A 15,477-nucleotide genomic window follows, 5' to 3' on the forward strand; every position below is an offset into this window, starting at 1 on the left:
GAGGCCCTCCCTAGGCAAGTGCCACCCGGGGCACTTTTTTTCCCTTTCAGCCCATGTTTCACGATTTGCTGATTGCCGACAAACAGCAAAGCACTGTAGAACAAGTAATCCTACGGGATTACTCACACTGCAGAGATTGCGGTGCATTTGCGATTTCTGACCATCACAAACGTGCTTAATGCAGCATTTTCCCGGGGACTGCATCATGATTCTCATTCTCTGGAAAGAGAATCACAAGATGCAATTGCGGGAAATTGCAATGCAAAAATAACAGTCGCTAGGCGATTACAATTTGTGGTACCGAGTGTGAAGAGGAATTCTGCTGCTGGACCTTCCATGATTTATAGCTGCACCAAACAAGGTTTGGAGCCCAAGTCCCTGCCACATACCTTTGATTTTTCAAGCTTTCTATTCCAATTAGATATATGTCCGATATGCTCATTGTACATGTAGGAAGCGATTGTATCCATCACTAGTATAGGGACCCCTGAATGAGATTGGCAGCTACGCTTGCACAGGGGCTCACCCACTTATCTGTGGAACCAACAAAAGTCCCTTCAAATTTTGCTCTGGCTCCAAGGGATGCTTAGTTGACAACCAGGGTCTCCCTTTTCTTTTCTGGTATATTACACACTTGTACCTTCTGAAAAGCTAGCAAATTCAACATCACCAAAAAAAATGCAGTTTACGCAAAAGAAATCACTTTATTTCACGTATGAAGTTTATTTAACTGGGAATGTATTACATAGACAGGAGACTTGTTACTCAACAGTCATGGTTGTAGGTTCATCTGGCATCAGACACTCACTTAGCCAAAGGTAGATTTGTTCCAGCCCACATTTGCAGGATTTAAGTCATAATAATTAATGTAGACCCTATAAAATAAAAACATGGAAATACTGTATGTTAAGACATGACAGCAAGAAAATAAACAATTTAAATTCTGATTGAAGTAGCAAATGACCCAGGAGTATCTTTCTGTGAACTGAAGCTGGGTCATGCAGGAAAACATAAGCCATAAGCAGACAGTCTAGCAAAGCATGTGTAAAGTGGAAGGAAGTTCATGTTCTGGAATGGCCGAGTTGGATTATGCACCCTAACCTAGTGAAAGGTTATGGCAAGACTAAGCAGGCCATACATGCAAAAAAAGCCCAATTGCTAGGTACACATCATATAATTTTCTGGCAGATTTACCTGCCAGATCGATTATTTCCAACATGTTCAATCATAATTTCGATCGATTTTTGTGATTGATTTTCATAGAACTGAACAGAAATCGATAAACTATTAAAAAAAAAGAATCAATCAAAATTCAGATCGGACATGTTGGAAATAATCGATCTGGCATATAAATCTGCCTGAAAATTGTATGGCATGTACCCAGCATTACACTGGCTGCGAATCCGTAGTTTTTCCGTTGCCTTTTGAAAAGAACATTCCCATTCACTTGAATGAGAATCACAGCAAATTTGAGCATAGTGATTTTATCGCGATTCTCATTCAAGTTAATGGGAATGCGTTGAAAAGCTGCGTATTTGCAGCTAGTGGAAATGGGCCCTAAGACAATATGTAGGCCTATTCAACAGTTACTGGAATCATTTATTGTTCAGAGGGTGCTGATAAGGTCCTGGCTTTGCCCCTTTACAGATGAAATAGAAAAATGAGGTCTGGGCATATGACAGCCTAAGATCTTAGTATGTAACTGTGCACATATCAGGTGTTCATCTTAAACCACTGGAGGAAAAGTGTCCTTCCTACAGAACTGCCAAAACCTGGATATCTCGATTCTATACTGGGCATTTCACTATGGAAAAAGAGACATGGAGTGGGTGTCCCCAACCTCAACTGACACCCCAATCTGCAATGTTGTCCATGAGCTGATTGAGGACCAGCAAACATATCCATACAAAAAGATTTTTTTGTGCCCAGATACTGGACATCACAAAGGAGTGTGTTGGGTTTATCACCACTGTACTAAACATGCTCAAGCGTTCAGCGAAGTGGGTGGCGAAATCCAAATCATCCAAAGCCCATTTTGAATCTGCCCAGGACTTTTAATCTAGGTTAGTGACTGAGAATGCAAGATGGCTCCACATCTATAATCCTGAAAGCAAGAAACAGTCAAAGGAATGGAGCAGTAGTGTCCCCACAACCAAAGAAGTTCTGCGCGCTGTAACCGTCCCAAAAAGTAATAGCGTCCATTTTCTGGGACAAAGACTGTGTACTGTTAGTGGACAACCTACCTTAGGGCTCTAGCATCACTAGACAATATTATGCTTACTTCTTGGATCAGCTGACTGAAGCAATTAAGATGAAACACCGTGGAAAGCTGACCATAAAGATCTATTCATTTCAGGACAATGCAACTGTGCACATGTCCAATGTTGTGGCTGCCAAACGGAACACTTTATAATTGATACCCCACCCCCCTACTCGCCTGACCCCTTTGGACTATTTTCTGTTCCCATTTATTTATTTATTAGGTTCCAATGCAGTTTTAGGACAGCTGTGTTGTGTGCACACACCTCCTGTACAGCATTTATCAGGAAATTACCCACATACAGTAAAAAAAGAAAACCAAGTATGGGTCATGCTGGTACTGTACATAAAGACACTACGCAAATGATGAACAGCTAAGGAAGGCCGGAAGGCTCACATTGTTTTCAAATTTCTGATTTGCTGCATAATATGTACAGGTCTGGTCACACAAATGTCCAGAGCTAAGGAGATAGGTGTGATATCTCTGGAGGAAGTACCTCTGCTAGCAGCATTGAAATTATAATGTGGACTGTTGTGGTGCTGCAGCAGACCTCAGTACTGAAGGGTGGGATTTCAGTGCCAGCCAGGGACCTGCCGCCTACTATGTAAACTGAACACTTTCCTTATATACAGGTCAGGACATAGGATTTTTGGTATTAACAGAAATATATTATATAATCTTTATGGACTGCTATATGGCTTATCCTAGAAATGATATAATACTGACGGTGGCACCTAAGCTTGAAAAGATGAGAACCTGGACTTCTCAGTAAGCGTTGGGGCACAGTTAAAAGAAACTGAGCTACTGGGTGATCCTACACTAAACAAATATATAAAAGACCCTTCCCCTAAAGGAGGTTCGTAAGTGCTGTGGGCTTTTGGGAAAGGACGTAGGGGTTAAGTCCAGTGTACATTTACTTATCTATGGCCACAATCTATATGCAGCTTGAAGTAGCTGTGGGGATGTTGCGTGTCCCCAGCCACCACAGTGCACGCTGGGAGATATGATCACATCTCTGGCATATACTGTGGTGGCCTGGGGTGCGCAACAACAATGCAGCTACTTTGTGCTGCAGGGACTTCGGCACATGAACAACCAAGATGGAGGCTAGCATATAGCAGTCCCCCATTTGTAATGCATGCCAACACCCCCCTCCTATGCCCCAAAAAAGCCAGCAGCATTAGTGAGGTTTGCTTTATATGTTTGTTAAAATTGTTGCTCGGTCCTCTTTAACAGGTTGTCATAAGTGTCCTCAGTGTAATATCGTGATGCCATGTGCCGAGTCAGGCAACAGTAAGACAAGTGCATGGAGCCAGTACTGTGCAGTGACCAGAAGACATACCTGTCGGCAGGGATAGACAGCTCCTGAGACAGTATATCACTCAGTATCTTGGTGTAATTCTTCTGCTGTCCTCCGATCTTGCCAATACTTTTCAGGGAACAAAGAGCACATGGGTCTGTGGAGCCCCCAAAACTCATCATCTGGCCTGGCATAATATGCACAGCAATATACTGAAGAAGAAAACAAACAAACAATATAAGAAAGTTTCATAAACAAAATCTACAGAAGGTATAAAACAACATCTAAAAAGACAAAAACATATGTTAGCAGCATCTGTTTCCACCCAAAACAATATTTACTGCAAACACTACATTAACTGGTTATATAACTAATATATTATATATATATATATATATATATATATATATATATATATATATATATATATATATATATATATATATATATATATTTTTTTTTTTTTTTTTTTTTTTTTAAAGTGTAGCAGAACTCATGGAGAAAGCATTTTGAGCGGTTGATAGATTTGTTAAGGTGGCCATCCACCTACAGATGGGCACCAGATCGACCATTAGATAGATCCCTCCCTGACTGAATCTGATCAGATAGCGATCTATTGGCTGCCCATACACCGCACACAGATTTTGAATCTATTTCAGAATGAAATGGATTCAAAATTTGGGGAGCTGCCATCTGTTATGCAGCTCAAAGAGCCCACCATCTGCGCTCTCCCCTGTCTGGCTGACGTGTGTCCTGCCGGGTCCGTTTGGTTTTACTCCATGCTGCAGGTCTCCTCCCTGTGTCCTCTTCTGTGCCACATCATGTGACACAAGCTTAAGTTCAAACACTTCCAGCATGTATGCTGCCGTAACTCTAGTGTTTGAAGAGAAGAGGACATGGGGAGGAGGAGACCTGCAGCATGGAGTTAAACCGCAGGACCCGGGAGGACACACACCAGCAGGACAGGTTAGTACTGCAGCTTTTCCGCATCAGTAGTCGACAAATCGAAACACCACTAGTGACGCACTCTAGACCTGACACAGATTGGGTAAAATGTTCTGTCCTGAAGGATTTCGGACAGAAATTGATCAACTAACATTTGCATTACATATTTCAGGCAGATTCGATCACAGTGATCGAATCTGATGTATATCGATATTGGGGGGAGGGGGAGGGGGGGGGGGGGGGGGGAGTAGTGTATGGCCAGCTTAACCACCTAAGTACCAGCGGCCTCTGCCCCCTTAAGGACCAGAGACAGCTGGTACAATAACCTTCTTTCCGCAATAGCAGTATAGGGGGTGCTATTGTGGCTGGGAACGCGAAGAATCACTCTCGTTCCCATGCCTGTCGGCCGGTGACGGCGAAACCGGAAGTCGTCGCCGGCGGGTCCAAGAGCATCGGACCGGAGCTGCGAGGGCACCGATCAGCTGCAGGGGGCTGAGGGAAGCCCCAGGTAAATTAACCTCATTTTTTAGCCCTGACTTATGTGGATTTTGTACAAAAATAATCCGACTCCGACTCCTGAGTTTATGAAATCAACGACTGCAACTCCGACTCCTCGACTCCGACTCCACAGCCCTGACAATAACAACGGAATACCAACAAATCGCCGCATATACCCGCCCCAACTGCCATCCATGCCGCACACCAAGATTCTCAGGACACCCACTCTGCCATCTCTATGATGGTAGAGTCATGTGAGCTGGTCAGGAACAGCTTTCATTGGCTCCTGACCGTGTTTATCAATGTCAGCCTATGGGAGATGCTTACATTGATAGACACGACCAGGAGCCAATGAAATCGGCTCCTGACTGGCTCACAGGGCTCTGCCGTCATGGAGACAGGCAGAGCAAGTGAGCTGCGACGGGACACGGTGGGGAGACAGCGGCGAGAGCGACGAAAACTGCGGATGCGTGCTACTACAGGTAGCGCTCAAAGAAAATCAGAGCCTTGCAAATCTATCAGCTGATCAAAACTAATCACATGCTTCTTCACGAGCTCTGGAACCATCGATCCATCAGGCGGATAACTGGCCAGGTGGTCAAGAGCTGCTGTACACAAGCAGGATTCTCGGCAGAGGCGATTGTTATCGGCCACCTCGGCAGAGTTTTATCTACCCTGTGTACAGGGCTTAACCCTAGGCAACCTGTATCATAGACATAAAATGGGGTTTGATAAGAACCCGATGCCACCTCCCCAGAGGCCATTGTATTAGACAACTGATGGTGGTGCCAGGCTTCTATATCCAGAAGTGCACAGAAATACAGGAAAGCACAGGGAGCAAACAAAGCACTATTATACCAAAATAATGGTGTATTATAACATGAAAGGGTGCCCTTAGTTTTTGTATACCGACTAGGAAATCTATATGAAAATTGTAACGGTGACAATTACTGCTAAACGACTTCTAAAAATCTGAACTGATCGACTACCAGTGACAAAGAATACGTTTGCCGTGAAGATGTTCTGGCTTCCCTGGCTGCTGCTTATTCTGGTTCAGTGACTATTTTTGGTCAGCAATACAAGCTGATATACTTTTACTTAATATACAGGGGTTGGACAAAATAATGGAAACTCCTAACATTCTGGCACCATAATCCATGTTTTAAGCAATCAAAACTTGACATATGTTAAAAGTTTTGTTTATTTTTTTGTTATTTGATATGTTTAAATTAATTGTTTTTTACAGATATTTAAGCCACAGTTGGTTATAATTTATAAAAATGGCAGATCTCTCAGAGTTTCAAAGAGGCCAAATTGTTGGTGCTCGTATGGCAGGCGCTACTGTAACAAAAACTGTCCGAATGCTTGGCATTTCAAGAGGTACTGTCTCAAAAGTAATGACTGCCTTTGAAAGACAAGGAAAAACGTCCTCAGCAAAGAACAGTTGTGGCCAAAAGTCGAAGTTATCTGAGAGAGACCGTCGGACTCTAAATCGAATTGTTAGAAAAGTTTGCAAGACCAAGGCTCCTAAAATCACTGCAGAGCTAAATGAACACCTACAGAACCCAGTTTCCACAAAAACTGTTTGTCGAGAGCTGCACAAATCTGGATTCTACGGAAGAACTGCAATTAGAAAACCTCTGCTCTCAAAGACTAATGTTTCAAAGCGTTTAGAGTGGTGTAGAAACCACCAGAATTGGTCCCTCGAGCAGTGGAAAAATGTGATTTTCTCTGACGATTCATCGTTTACCATATTTCTGACCTCCGGCCGAGTGTACGTTTGGAGACAGCCGAAAGAAGCTTTTCATCCAGGCTGCCTTCTCCCAACCGTAAAACATGGCGGGGGTTCTGTGATGATCTGGGGTGCTATTTCTTGGAAATCCACCAGGCCAATGATTTTTCTTCATGGAAGAATTAACAGCCGAGACTATTTAGGAATTTTAGGCGGCCAAGTTCATCCTATGGTTCAAGAACTGTTTCCGGAGGGGAATGTCATCTTTCAAGATGATAATGCCCCAATCCATACAGCTAGAATTGTTGAAGAATTGCACGAGGAACATTGTAATGAAGTTGAGCATCTCATCTGGCCACCACAATCCCCAGACCTCAACATTATTGAGCACTTATGGTCGTTATTAGAGATTCAAGTAAGAAGTCTATTTCTGCCGCCATCGTCTCCAAAAGAACTGGAGGGTGTTTTAACTGAAGAATGGGCTAAAATTCCTTTGGAAACAATTCACAATTTGTATGAATCAATACCTCAGAGAATTGAGGCTGTAATTGCCGCAAAAGGTGGACCTACACCACATTAAAATATATTTTGTTGATTTTTCAAGGTGTTTCCATTATTTTGTCCAACACCTGTAGGTTTCTGTAGTGTAATTGGAGATGGCCACAGAGGTAACGGTTGTTGACTGTACAGTCATAAGACTTGCTTACAGCAGACTGGTGCCCGGGTAAAGTGGGACACCAGCCTGAAAGCTGATAACCCCATATGGGCACATCAGCACCTCCATCAGGTGAGATTACTCCTCAGCTTGCTGGCTATCTCTCCCTTCTTCCTTTTGTGGGTGCTCTTTTTCAGTTGCTTACTGTATAGCACAGTACTCAGCACAAACTCTTCCCTCAGCCTAACTACCTTAAAGGGAAGGTCCAAGCAAAAAAAAAATGAGTTTCACTTACCTGGGGCTTCTGCCAGCCCCATGCAGCCATCCTGTGCCCTCGTAGTCACTCACTGCTGCTCCAGTCCCCCGCTGGCAGCTTTCTGACCTCGGAGGTCAGGGCCGAATTGCGTACATTTTTACACATTCCCGCTAGTGCAGGAACATTAACGCATACATTTTTACGCGTTAGTGGTGCAACGAGTACATTTTTGTTCCTGCACTAGCTGGAATGCGTAAAAATGTACGCAATGTGGCCCTGACCTCCGAGGTCAGAAAGCTGCCAGTGGGGGACTGGAGCAGCAGAGAGTGACTACAAGGGCACAGGATGGCTACATGGGGCTGGTAGAAGCCCCAGGTAAGTAAAACTCATTTTTTTTTTTTTTTGCTTGGACCTTCCCTTTAAAGGACTCACGAGATGAGTAAAAAACAAAACAAAACAAAAAAAAACAAAAACATTTTTACTTACCTGGGGCTTCTTCCAGTCACGTGTGTCTTTCACCGCAGCTCTGGTCTTACTCAGCCTCCCACTGGCAGCCTCTGAAGATTGCCGAACCCCTGGATGGGTCGGTGTCTTCTGCGCTTGCGCCCGTGTCACCAGGAGCAAACAGTGTCTGCGCAGTACGCTCCCGATTACGCAGGCATGTTTGCGCAGGAGAAGGCTGCGATCCATCTGGTGCCAGTGACCTTCAGAGGCTGCCAGCGAGAGAGGGAGGAAGAGCGGAGCTGTGGCGAGGGACATGTGACTTGTAGGGGCTGGTAGAAGCCTCAGGTAAGTACAAATAATGCTGGGAATACACGGTTCATTTCTGCCATGCGTTTCTCCTCTCGATCACTTTTGCCGCTCGATTTTGCAGTCGATTCTCTTTTCTTCCGCTCGTTTTTCTTATGTTTTTCCATTCACTTCTATCAGAAAACAAGCGGCCAAAGAATCGAAAGGGATATCGGACATGTCGGAAGTTATCTATCGAACCATCTAATCACCTAAAAAAGGAACAGTATTCCCAGCATTAGGGTTTTTTTTTTTTACTCATCTTGTGTGTCCTCTAATAATGCTGGGTACACACAATTACATTTTCCGTCAGTTCAACGGGAATCGGACGATTAGTTTCATCATGTCTGATCTGCTCCTATTTGCTAACAGAATGGATTTTACAACGTTATCACAGGAAAATTAATCCCGTTATCGATCGTGAGCAGTGTAGACATGTACACACGATGCAACTTCCTGTCAGATAACCAGTGGATCGGATGGGAAATTGCTTCATGTGCAATTAGCATAACAAAGAGTAAGGAAACAGAAGCAGCTAGACGTTCCCAGTGCCACTCATCAATGAGGCAAAAATAGCGAATAGATAAGGCTTACAAACTTGTCCAACATATCTTTACCTTATGAAGTCACCCAGTCAATTCCACAGACATGTGATTGCTGCACGGTCCAACCAACAGGCAACTGGATAGCGGTCATCACATAGCTATGGCTAGTGCACGGAATGAAATCCAAGAGGTTTTGGTTCTCCTCAACTTTGCTACCACAAAGCCATACCTTTCACTGATGGAAGACAAACAACCTAAAACATATGGGTGCAAGCTGGATTATGTGTCAATCTAATACACTACAGGTGGGCTATAAACCAGCCATACTAGGAGAAGCACCTGAAGGGGGTGTCACGGACGGTTGCGTGGCTGCAGACGCGTCCTTGAACCGCCCGTGAAGAAAATGCGATCGTAATCCATTCTCTGCATCGATTGCGATTAGGATCGATACAATCTGGGCTCTCTCTTCCTCTCAGCAGAGAACTAGCAGTAACTTAGGTGTAGGGTGTCTTTTGATTTTCTAATGAACAGGAACTATGCTTGTGTCCAAGAGGCTAGTGTTTACTTTTAATTACCTCAGATAGATGTCAATAGGCTCACCAAATGGTGAGCCTATTCAAAGAACTGCTTCCCACAGACTGGCCGGAGCCATTCAGCCAGAATAGGAAAGCATGGAGTTTTGATCTTTAGCATGTTTTAGAAATATCATTCATAGGAGAGATGTGGAAGTTATCTCATTGTGCTGGTCTGGATCTTGTGAGTATTTTGATATTAAATTGGAGCCACTAACATAACCAGAACTCGAGGTATTCCACTGTTTTGTAACGGGCATGCAAACATGCCCAAGTTTGGTATCTGAATCTGTGATGGTCATGTGTGTGCGGAAAGCGTAAGCCGAGATATGACAAATGTCATATTTGGTGGGCATGGGAAACCCACCCAGGAGATTTACCGCCCCTGTCCAGCCCCTGGGCTGGACTTGAGACTCCACCCAAAGATGTACATTGTTCAAAAGTGTCTGCGAGGGACTCCTCCCTCATTCCTCCACATTCCACCTTCATGGGAGCCTGCTGCAACTTTGAGGAACAGTGGTGGCCATCTTGTCTGAACTTTTTTCCTAACTGAACTGAACTGAAACCAAGAACCTTATGATTTTCCCAGAAAGGACAACTTTCCATGAACTAAGTATTTTCGTCCCTTTTTGTATTCATACTGGCTATTAATGTTTCTATAATTGTTGATTTTAATAATTTTCTGTATATATTATTTATATTGCATTTCAATAAACCGACGCTATCGTCAGTTGTTAGTCCAGCTACCCTATTATTCAGCCACACCGAAACTGAACCCAGGCTTCTGAAGAGATGCTACTATTGTCGCTAGCTAGACAGAATAGAGTGTGTTTAACAGTTTTTATTTGCAGGTCTAGACTTAGCCAGTCAGTGGGCTCCTCTGTCCTATGGTAACAGAGGTGGGTGGCAGTTATACCCTGAAATAGTGTGTAATTTGTAATTACCGTAACTCACAGGCTCCCTTCTAGTCGGTCTGCTGCCAAAATTCCAGCGGTTTCTGCGCACCGCCTGCGACCACAGCTTGCATGGTCTGTGTGCTGAAACCGATTGAAAGGCAATTTGCGGTCTGGCCACTAGGGGTCCTGTGACAGGGGGCATGAAAAAGAATGTTTTACATAATCTGCCTCTGTGCTGAAGCGATGCCTTACAGGTGTGATGTCTCACTCACATGGAGATTTTCAAATGCCTTCTCTTCTGTTTTATGAAGGAAAATTGTTCTCAGTATTAGGAACAAGGTAAGCAGATATCAGCTACATGCAAAATTCTAATATTTTTTCTATCAATTAGCTCCAATGCCTTATATGCCTACCATAGATGGAACATGCTTCCAATAGTAATACCTTGGACCCACTTCATGGGCCTCCCTTGCTCAAACCGGTCTTTATCGAAGCCACTGAAGTCACCAGAGTACCAAACGTTTGGTTCCTGGGTACAACCACCACCATCGACTTGAGATGGGGCGAGAATAACTCCAAATGCTGAAAGAAAGCTCAGCAAAGGTTATTCTTCCTGAGACAACTGAGTAAGTTTGGTATGCCGCAGGAGCTGCTGACCAGCTTCTACACTGCCACCATTTGGTCTATCCTTTGCTCCTCTATTATCATATGGTATGCAGGCACTACCACAAGTGACAAGTACAGACGTTAAGATTAAACCACCTCCGCGCATCCAGGCTGAGAACTAGAGGCAACAGGATTTTGCACGACCCCCTCCACGCTGGCAGTCATTTCTTCAACCTCCTACCTTCAGGCCTCCACTACAGAACCATCCCCACCAATATCTCCAGGAACAGAAACACCTTTTCCCCCCAAACTGTGCTCCTTCTGAACTCGAGCAACACAGCAAATCCTCCTAGCATGGTACCCGGTACCAATGCATTACTGTTAAGGCCCATACACACGTCGGATTTTAGCGAACGACCCGTCGTTTGAACGTTCCGTCGTTCGGACGTTTTCGCGTCAAATCCGACGTGTGTACAGACTATCGTTCGCGTGATAAGACTGGTTACCAGCGATCCGCCCGGCGGATCGTTGGTAACCAGTCTTATCACGCGAACGATAGTCTGTACACACGTCGGATTTGACGCGAAAACGTCCGAACGACGGAACGTTCAAACGACGGGTCGTTCGCTAAAATCCGACGTGTGTATGGGCCTTTACCTATACTTTGATATCTGTATGTATTTATTAAATGTCTGTTATTCACTGTATGTAAATTTGCACTATGTTCAATGCAGTGTGTACCACAAACAATTCTGGGTGCCGCAATCTGATTCTGAATCCTGCACACTGATTTGCTCTCACCGCAATGATAGACTATGGCCATTCTTCCACTGATGATTACCTCATCACACTTCAGCTTTTACAAAACCCTACCAAGTTACTTTTGAGCATACAGCCATGAAACAATGAGAACTTATGAAATCCACTAGCACAGTTTCCGTGCAGTAGATTCTACAAATACACAACGCTGCTGCATATTTCTTTTCATGTCAGTGATTTCTAGGTGGATTTCTGTCAGCAAAGCATGATATGACAATATGCTGACACTAAGCATTTTCATTAATCCTGGTGCCTCTCTGTACCCCTCCAATGTCTGCCTCTGTAGCTTCCTGTCTAAACAATATGTCTGTGCCCAGACAACATTCCCCTCTATGCCACATCTCTGCATTCCTGGCTCATCTCTACACTGCAGCTAAGCAAATACTCCAAAACACACTATAAGGCTGATTTACCAGACAACCGTGGGGATCACACAGTGAGGATGCTTTTGTACTATATACGTTGCATATCCTAAGAAATAGGGTTAATGCAACAGTGTTGAAAAGTTCACAAGTGCGATGTAAAACATACAGTGAAGCATACAGTACATAGCACTATGCTTCACTGCAACTGTAAATCATGCACATCTGCTGAACGCACAGCATATTATAATAACCTTCAAGGAGTGCTCCCTAGTCCCCCGTCTGTATGCAGGCCTCCATCTCGTGTGCCTCAGCTGCAGGTGAAGCAGATCGACGTACTCGCAGTGATGTTGTGTGGCCCCAGATGCTGCAAGGCATGCCGGGAAATCTAGTCATAGACTACATCTCCTGACAATCATGCACTGTGGCACCCGGGGACGTGCAATTTCACCGCAGCACCTTGTTTTGCAATTGTACCCTAATGATGAAATTATATTTTATAGACCCAATTCTTGTTTAAGACAATTATTAATTGATGTTGGCTTCTACCTTGTTTTGCAATTGTTCAACAATATCATCATGGCTTCACCTAGCTGTGGGGAGATATGTAGGGAGGAGCCCTCCGAAAGTAAGTGCCCCATGCCCCCCCAAAAAAGTCAATATATCATACCTGTCACATGACATCCATTTTTTTGATCAGATATTTATCAAAAAAAAAATCTTATAAAAAAAAAAACCCCTAAAAAATTGAAAATAGATCAATTTGGTTGAATCGTGTAAACCTTAAAGGGAATGTCCAAGCAAAATAAAAAAATGAGTTTCACTTACCTGGGGCTTCTACCAGCCCCATGCAGCCATCCTGTGCCCTCGTAGTCACTCACTGCTGCTCCAGTCCCCCGCTGGCAGCATGCCGACCTCGGAGGTCGGCGGGCCGCATTGCGTACGTTTTTACGCATTCCCGCTAGGGCAGGAACATTAACACATACGTTTTTACGCGTTAGTGGTTTAATGCGTAAATTTTTACACCGGATACACACAATTCAATTTACTGTCCGAACGACAGGTAATCTGACGGGAAGTTGTATCGTGTGTACATGTCCAAACTGCATCCGATCAATAATGGGATCGATTTTCCCATTATTGATCAAAACCAGATCGGACATGTCTAAAATAGTTGTCCGATTCCTATCAATCGGACAGGAAATTGCATGGTGTGTACTAAGCATTAGGTCTGGTTTACACTGGAATAACCAAAAACTGATCCAAGAAATGGATACATTTTTATTTGGCTTCAGTTTGTGATCCTTTAGCGAGCGGTCAGTGCAACGCATCCATTATTCCGGAATTATCGCAGCCACCCCAGACTTGCTGTCCGTTCAGCATAATGTGCTGAACGGATCCTATCTAATGGAACAATGTGAACAGATCCGTTAGGACCTGTTTCGGTACGGCCCGCTACATGGCCCATTTTACCTGCCAATGTGAACCGGGCCTTTAGGCACAGGAGGAGAACAGGCTAGTGGCAAAAGACAGCAAGGTTAGTATGAGAGTAGGAGACAGGAAAGGCAATGTAATGAATGAGATTTCGTTGGCAGACCCCCTCCCCTTCCTAAGCGTTCAGATTTTTTCCCTACTGAAATCTGCATAGAAATAGAAGTACCAGATTGGCCACCCCGACACTAATATTGACATGACATGTACATACCTCCCAACTTTTTGAGATATGAGAAAAAGGGACACTTAAGCCACACCCCTTGTCACGCCCCCACCATGCCCCTAGTCACACATACCATAAAGATTTCATAAAAAAATATGTTGTTTTATAATTCAACCCACACTGGTCCTCTCTATCTAGGTTAATTTTCCTTCATAGAAACATTTTAAAATTAGTAATGTATCAATTTAAAGGATGGAAATAAAGTTTAGAGTCAATTAAACAGATTTTTAGCATATTAATATACATATTTATATAGAAAGAGGCACAAAGTCCTGAAAGAGGGACAAATGAGGGTGACAGAGGGACAGGGCTCCCAAAAAGGGACTGTCCCTCCGAAAAAGGGACAGTTGAGAGCTATGCATGTAGGAGCCTTAATACCGGGAGGGGGCTGACGGTAATTGCGCTCATGTTGCTGTACAAATCAGCTGTCCACTTCCTAACTCCAATAAACACTGAAGTAAAAAGGTAGATAGACAGCGGAGAAATATCTATCTATACAGCACAGGTCTCTCCCTCCGAGACACTGACCGCCAGCATTGTAACGCTCCAGCCCCTCCCACCCCAGGCTTCCTGTCATTATCTCGTCTCGCCGCTCACCTCTTTCGGCTTGCCAGTGGCCTTGGCCAGCTGCTCGGTCAGGGAGCCTAGAAGGCTATCAGGAATGGCATCCTTGCACACGTTGGTGGAGAGCTCAAAGGTAGGCATGATGTCTCCGTGGCCGTGCAGCAGGCAGCGAGTGAGATGAGGAACAGAGAGCAGCAGGCCGAAGACAAAACACGTGGGGTGGGACAAGCTCTCGCCTTCACGTCCCTCTGCTGGCCACACTGTGGAATGACAATTCCGTTTTTCCACACCTGCACAAGTGGACATTGATTTTTCTTTTGTGTGCCAAATTATTGTATTTGCTTGCAATTGATTTGCATGTTACAGTAAACAAATAAAGGGGAACCAAAGTCAAACTAATTAAGATACAGGGTCCACTGATGTTTGTGACAGCTTCTCCCTATCTCCATTAATATGCTGCTAGCTTTGTAACTCCTGTAGGGGTTGGTTCTGCTGCTCAGTTTATTTATAGGAGACCTGCAAACCACCATGCCCTGCTTGGGTCAAGCTTTAGGCCCGGTTCACACTGTGTTTTAAAGCCAAACGGATCTGGTAAAGCAGATCCGGTCTCCGCTTCACCGGATCCGGATGGCTTGGTGCACACTGGCAAACGGATCTGTGAAAACGAATCTGATCACCGGTCGATTGGATCAGTTTTCATTTCGTTGGTCTGCTGAGTGGGTGGGTGAGGGAGAGAGAGAGGGGAAGGGTTTTTACCCAGGCTTCCGTTTCTTCCCCTTTCGTCACGTGACCAAGAGTGGTAGTCACACAGGGGAGGACTGGCCCAGGGGGACGGGGGGCAATTGCCCCCCGGGCCGTCCGAATCTTAAGTAATTAGGGCCGGCTGCTGCTATACGCAGTGGCCGCAGACATACCACAGGTGACAGGTTCGCAGTGGGGATCGCAACCTCGCGCGATATTT

The 15,477-nt window shown here is 44.5% G+C and overlaps 1 protein-coding gene across 1 annotated transcript; it reads right to left on the bottom strand.

Annotated features, from left to right (window-relative positions):
• Positions 1 to 699: 699 nt before the first annotated feature.
• Positions 700 to 14,748, bottom strand: LOC137522510 (macrophage migration inhibitory factor-like). Its single transcript, XM_068242587.1, has 3 exons — positions 14,550 to 14,748; positions 3,603 to 3,772; positions 700 to 875 (listed from the first exon to the last, which is right to left on the bottom strand). The coding sequence occupies exons 1-3, from the start codon at positions 14,655 to 14,657 to the stop codon at positions 809 to 811; spliced, it is 345 nt and encodes a 114-aa protein (XP_068098688.1). The 5' UTR covers positions 14,658 to 14,748; the 3' UTR covers positions 700 to 808.
• Positions 14,749 to 15,477: the final 729 nt, after the last annotated feature.

The sequence above is a fragment of the Hyperolius riggenbachi genome, chromosome 1 (assembly GCF_040937935.1).
Source record: "Hyperolius riggenbachi isolate aHypRig1 chromosome 1, aHypRig1.pri, whole genome shotgun sequence".
NCBI classification, from domain to species: domain Eukaryota; kingdom Metazoa; phylum Chordata; class Amphibia; order Anura; family Hyperoliidae; genus Hyperolius; species Hyperolius riggenbachi.

What these genes read in the sequence shown, in the direction of transcription:
- LOC137522510 (XM_068242587.1), bottom strand. Translation starts at nt 14,657, where the DNA reads ATGCCTACCTTTGAGCTCTCCACCAACGTGTGCAAGGATGCCATTCCT. An exon ending in CCACTGGCAAGCCGAAAGAG is followed by an intron (nt 3,773 to 14,549) that starts GTGAGCGGCGAG and finishes TTTCTTCTTCAG; the next exon opens with TATATTGCTGTGCATATTAT. An exon ending in CTGTCTATCCCTGCCGACAG is followed by an intron (nt 876 to 3,602) that starts GTATGTCTTCTG and finishes TTTATTTTATAG; the next exon opens with GGTCTACATTAATTATTATG.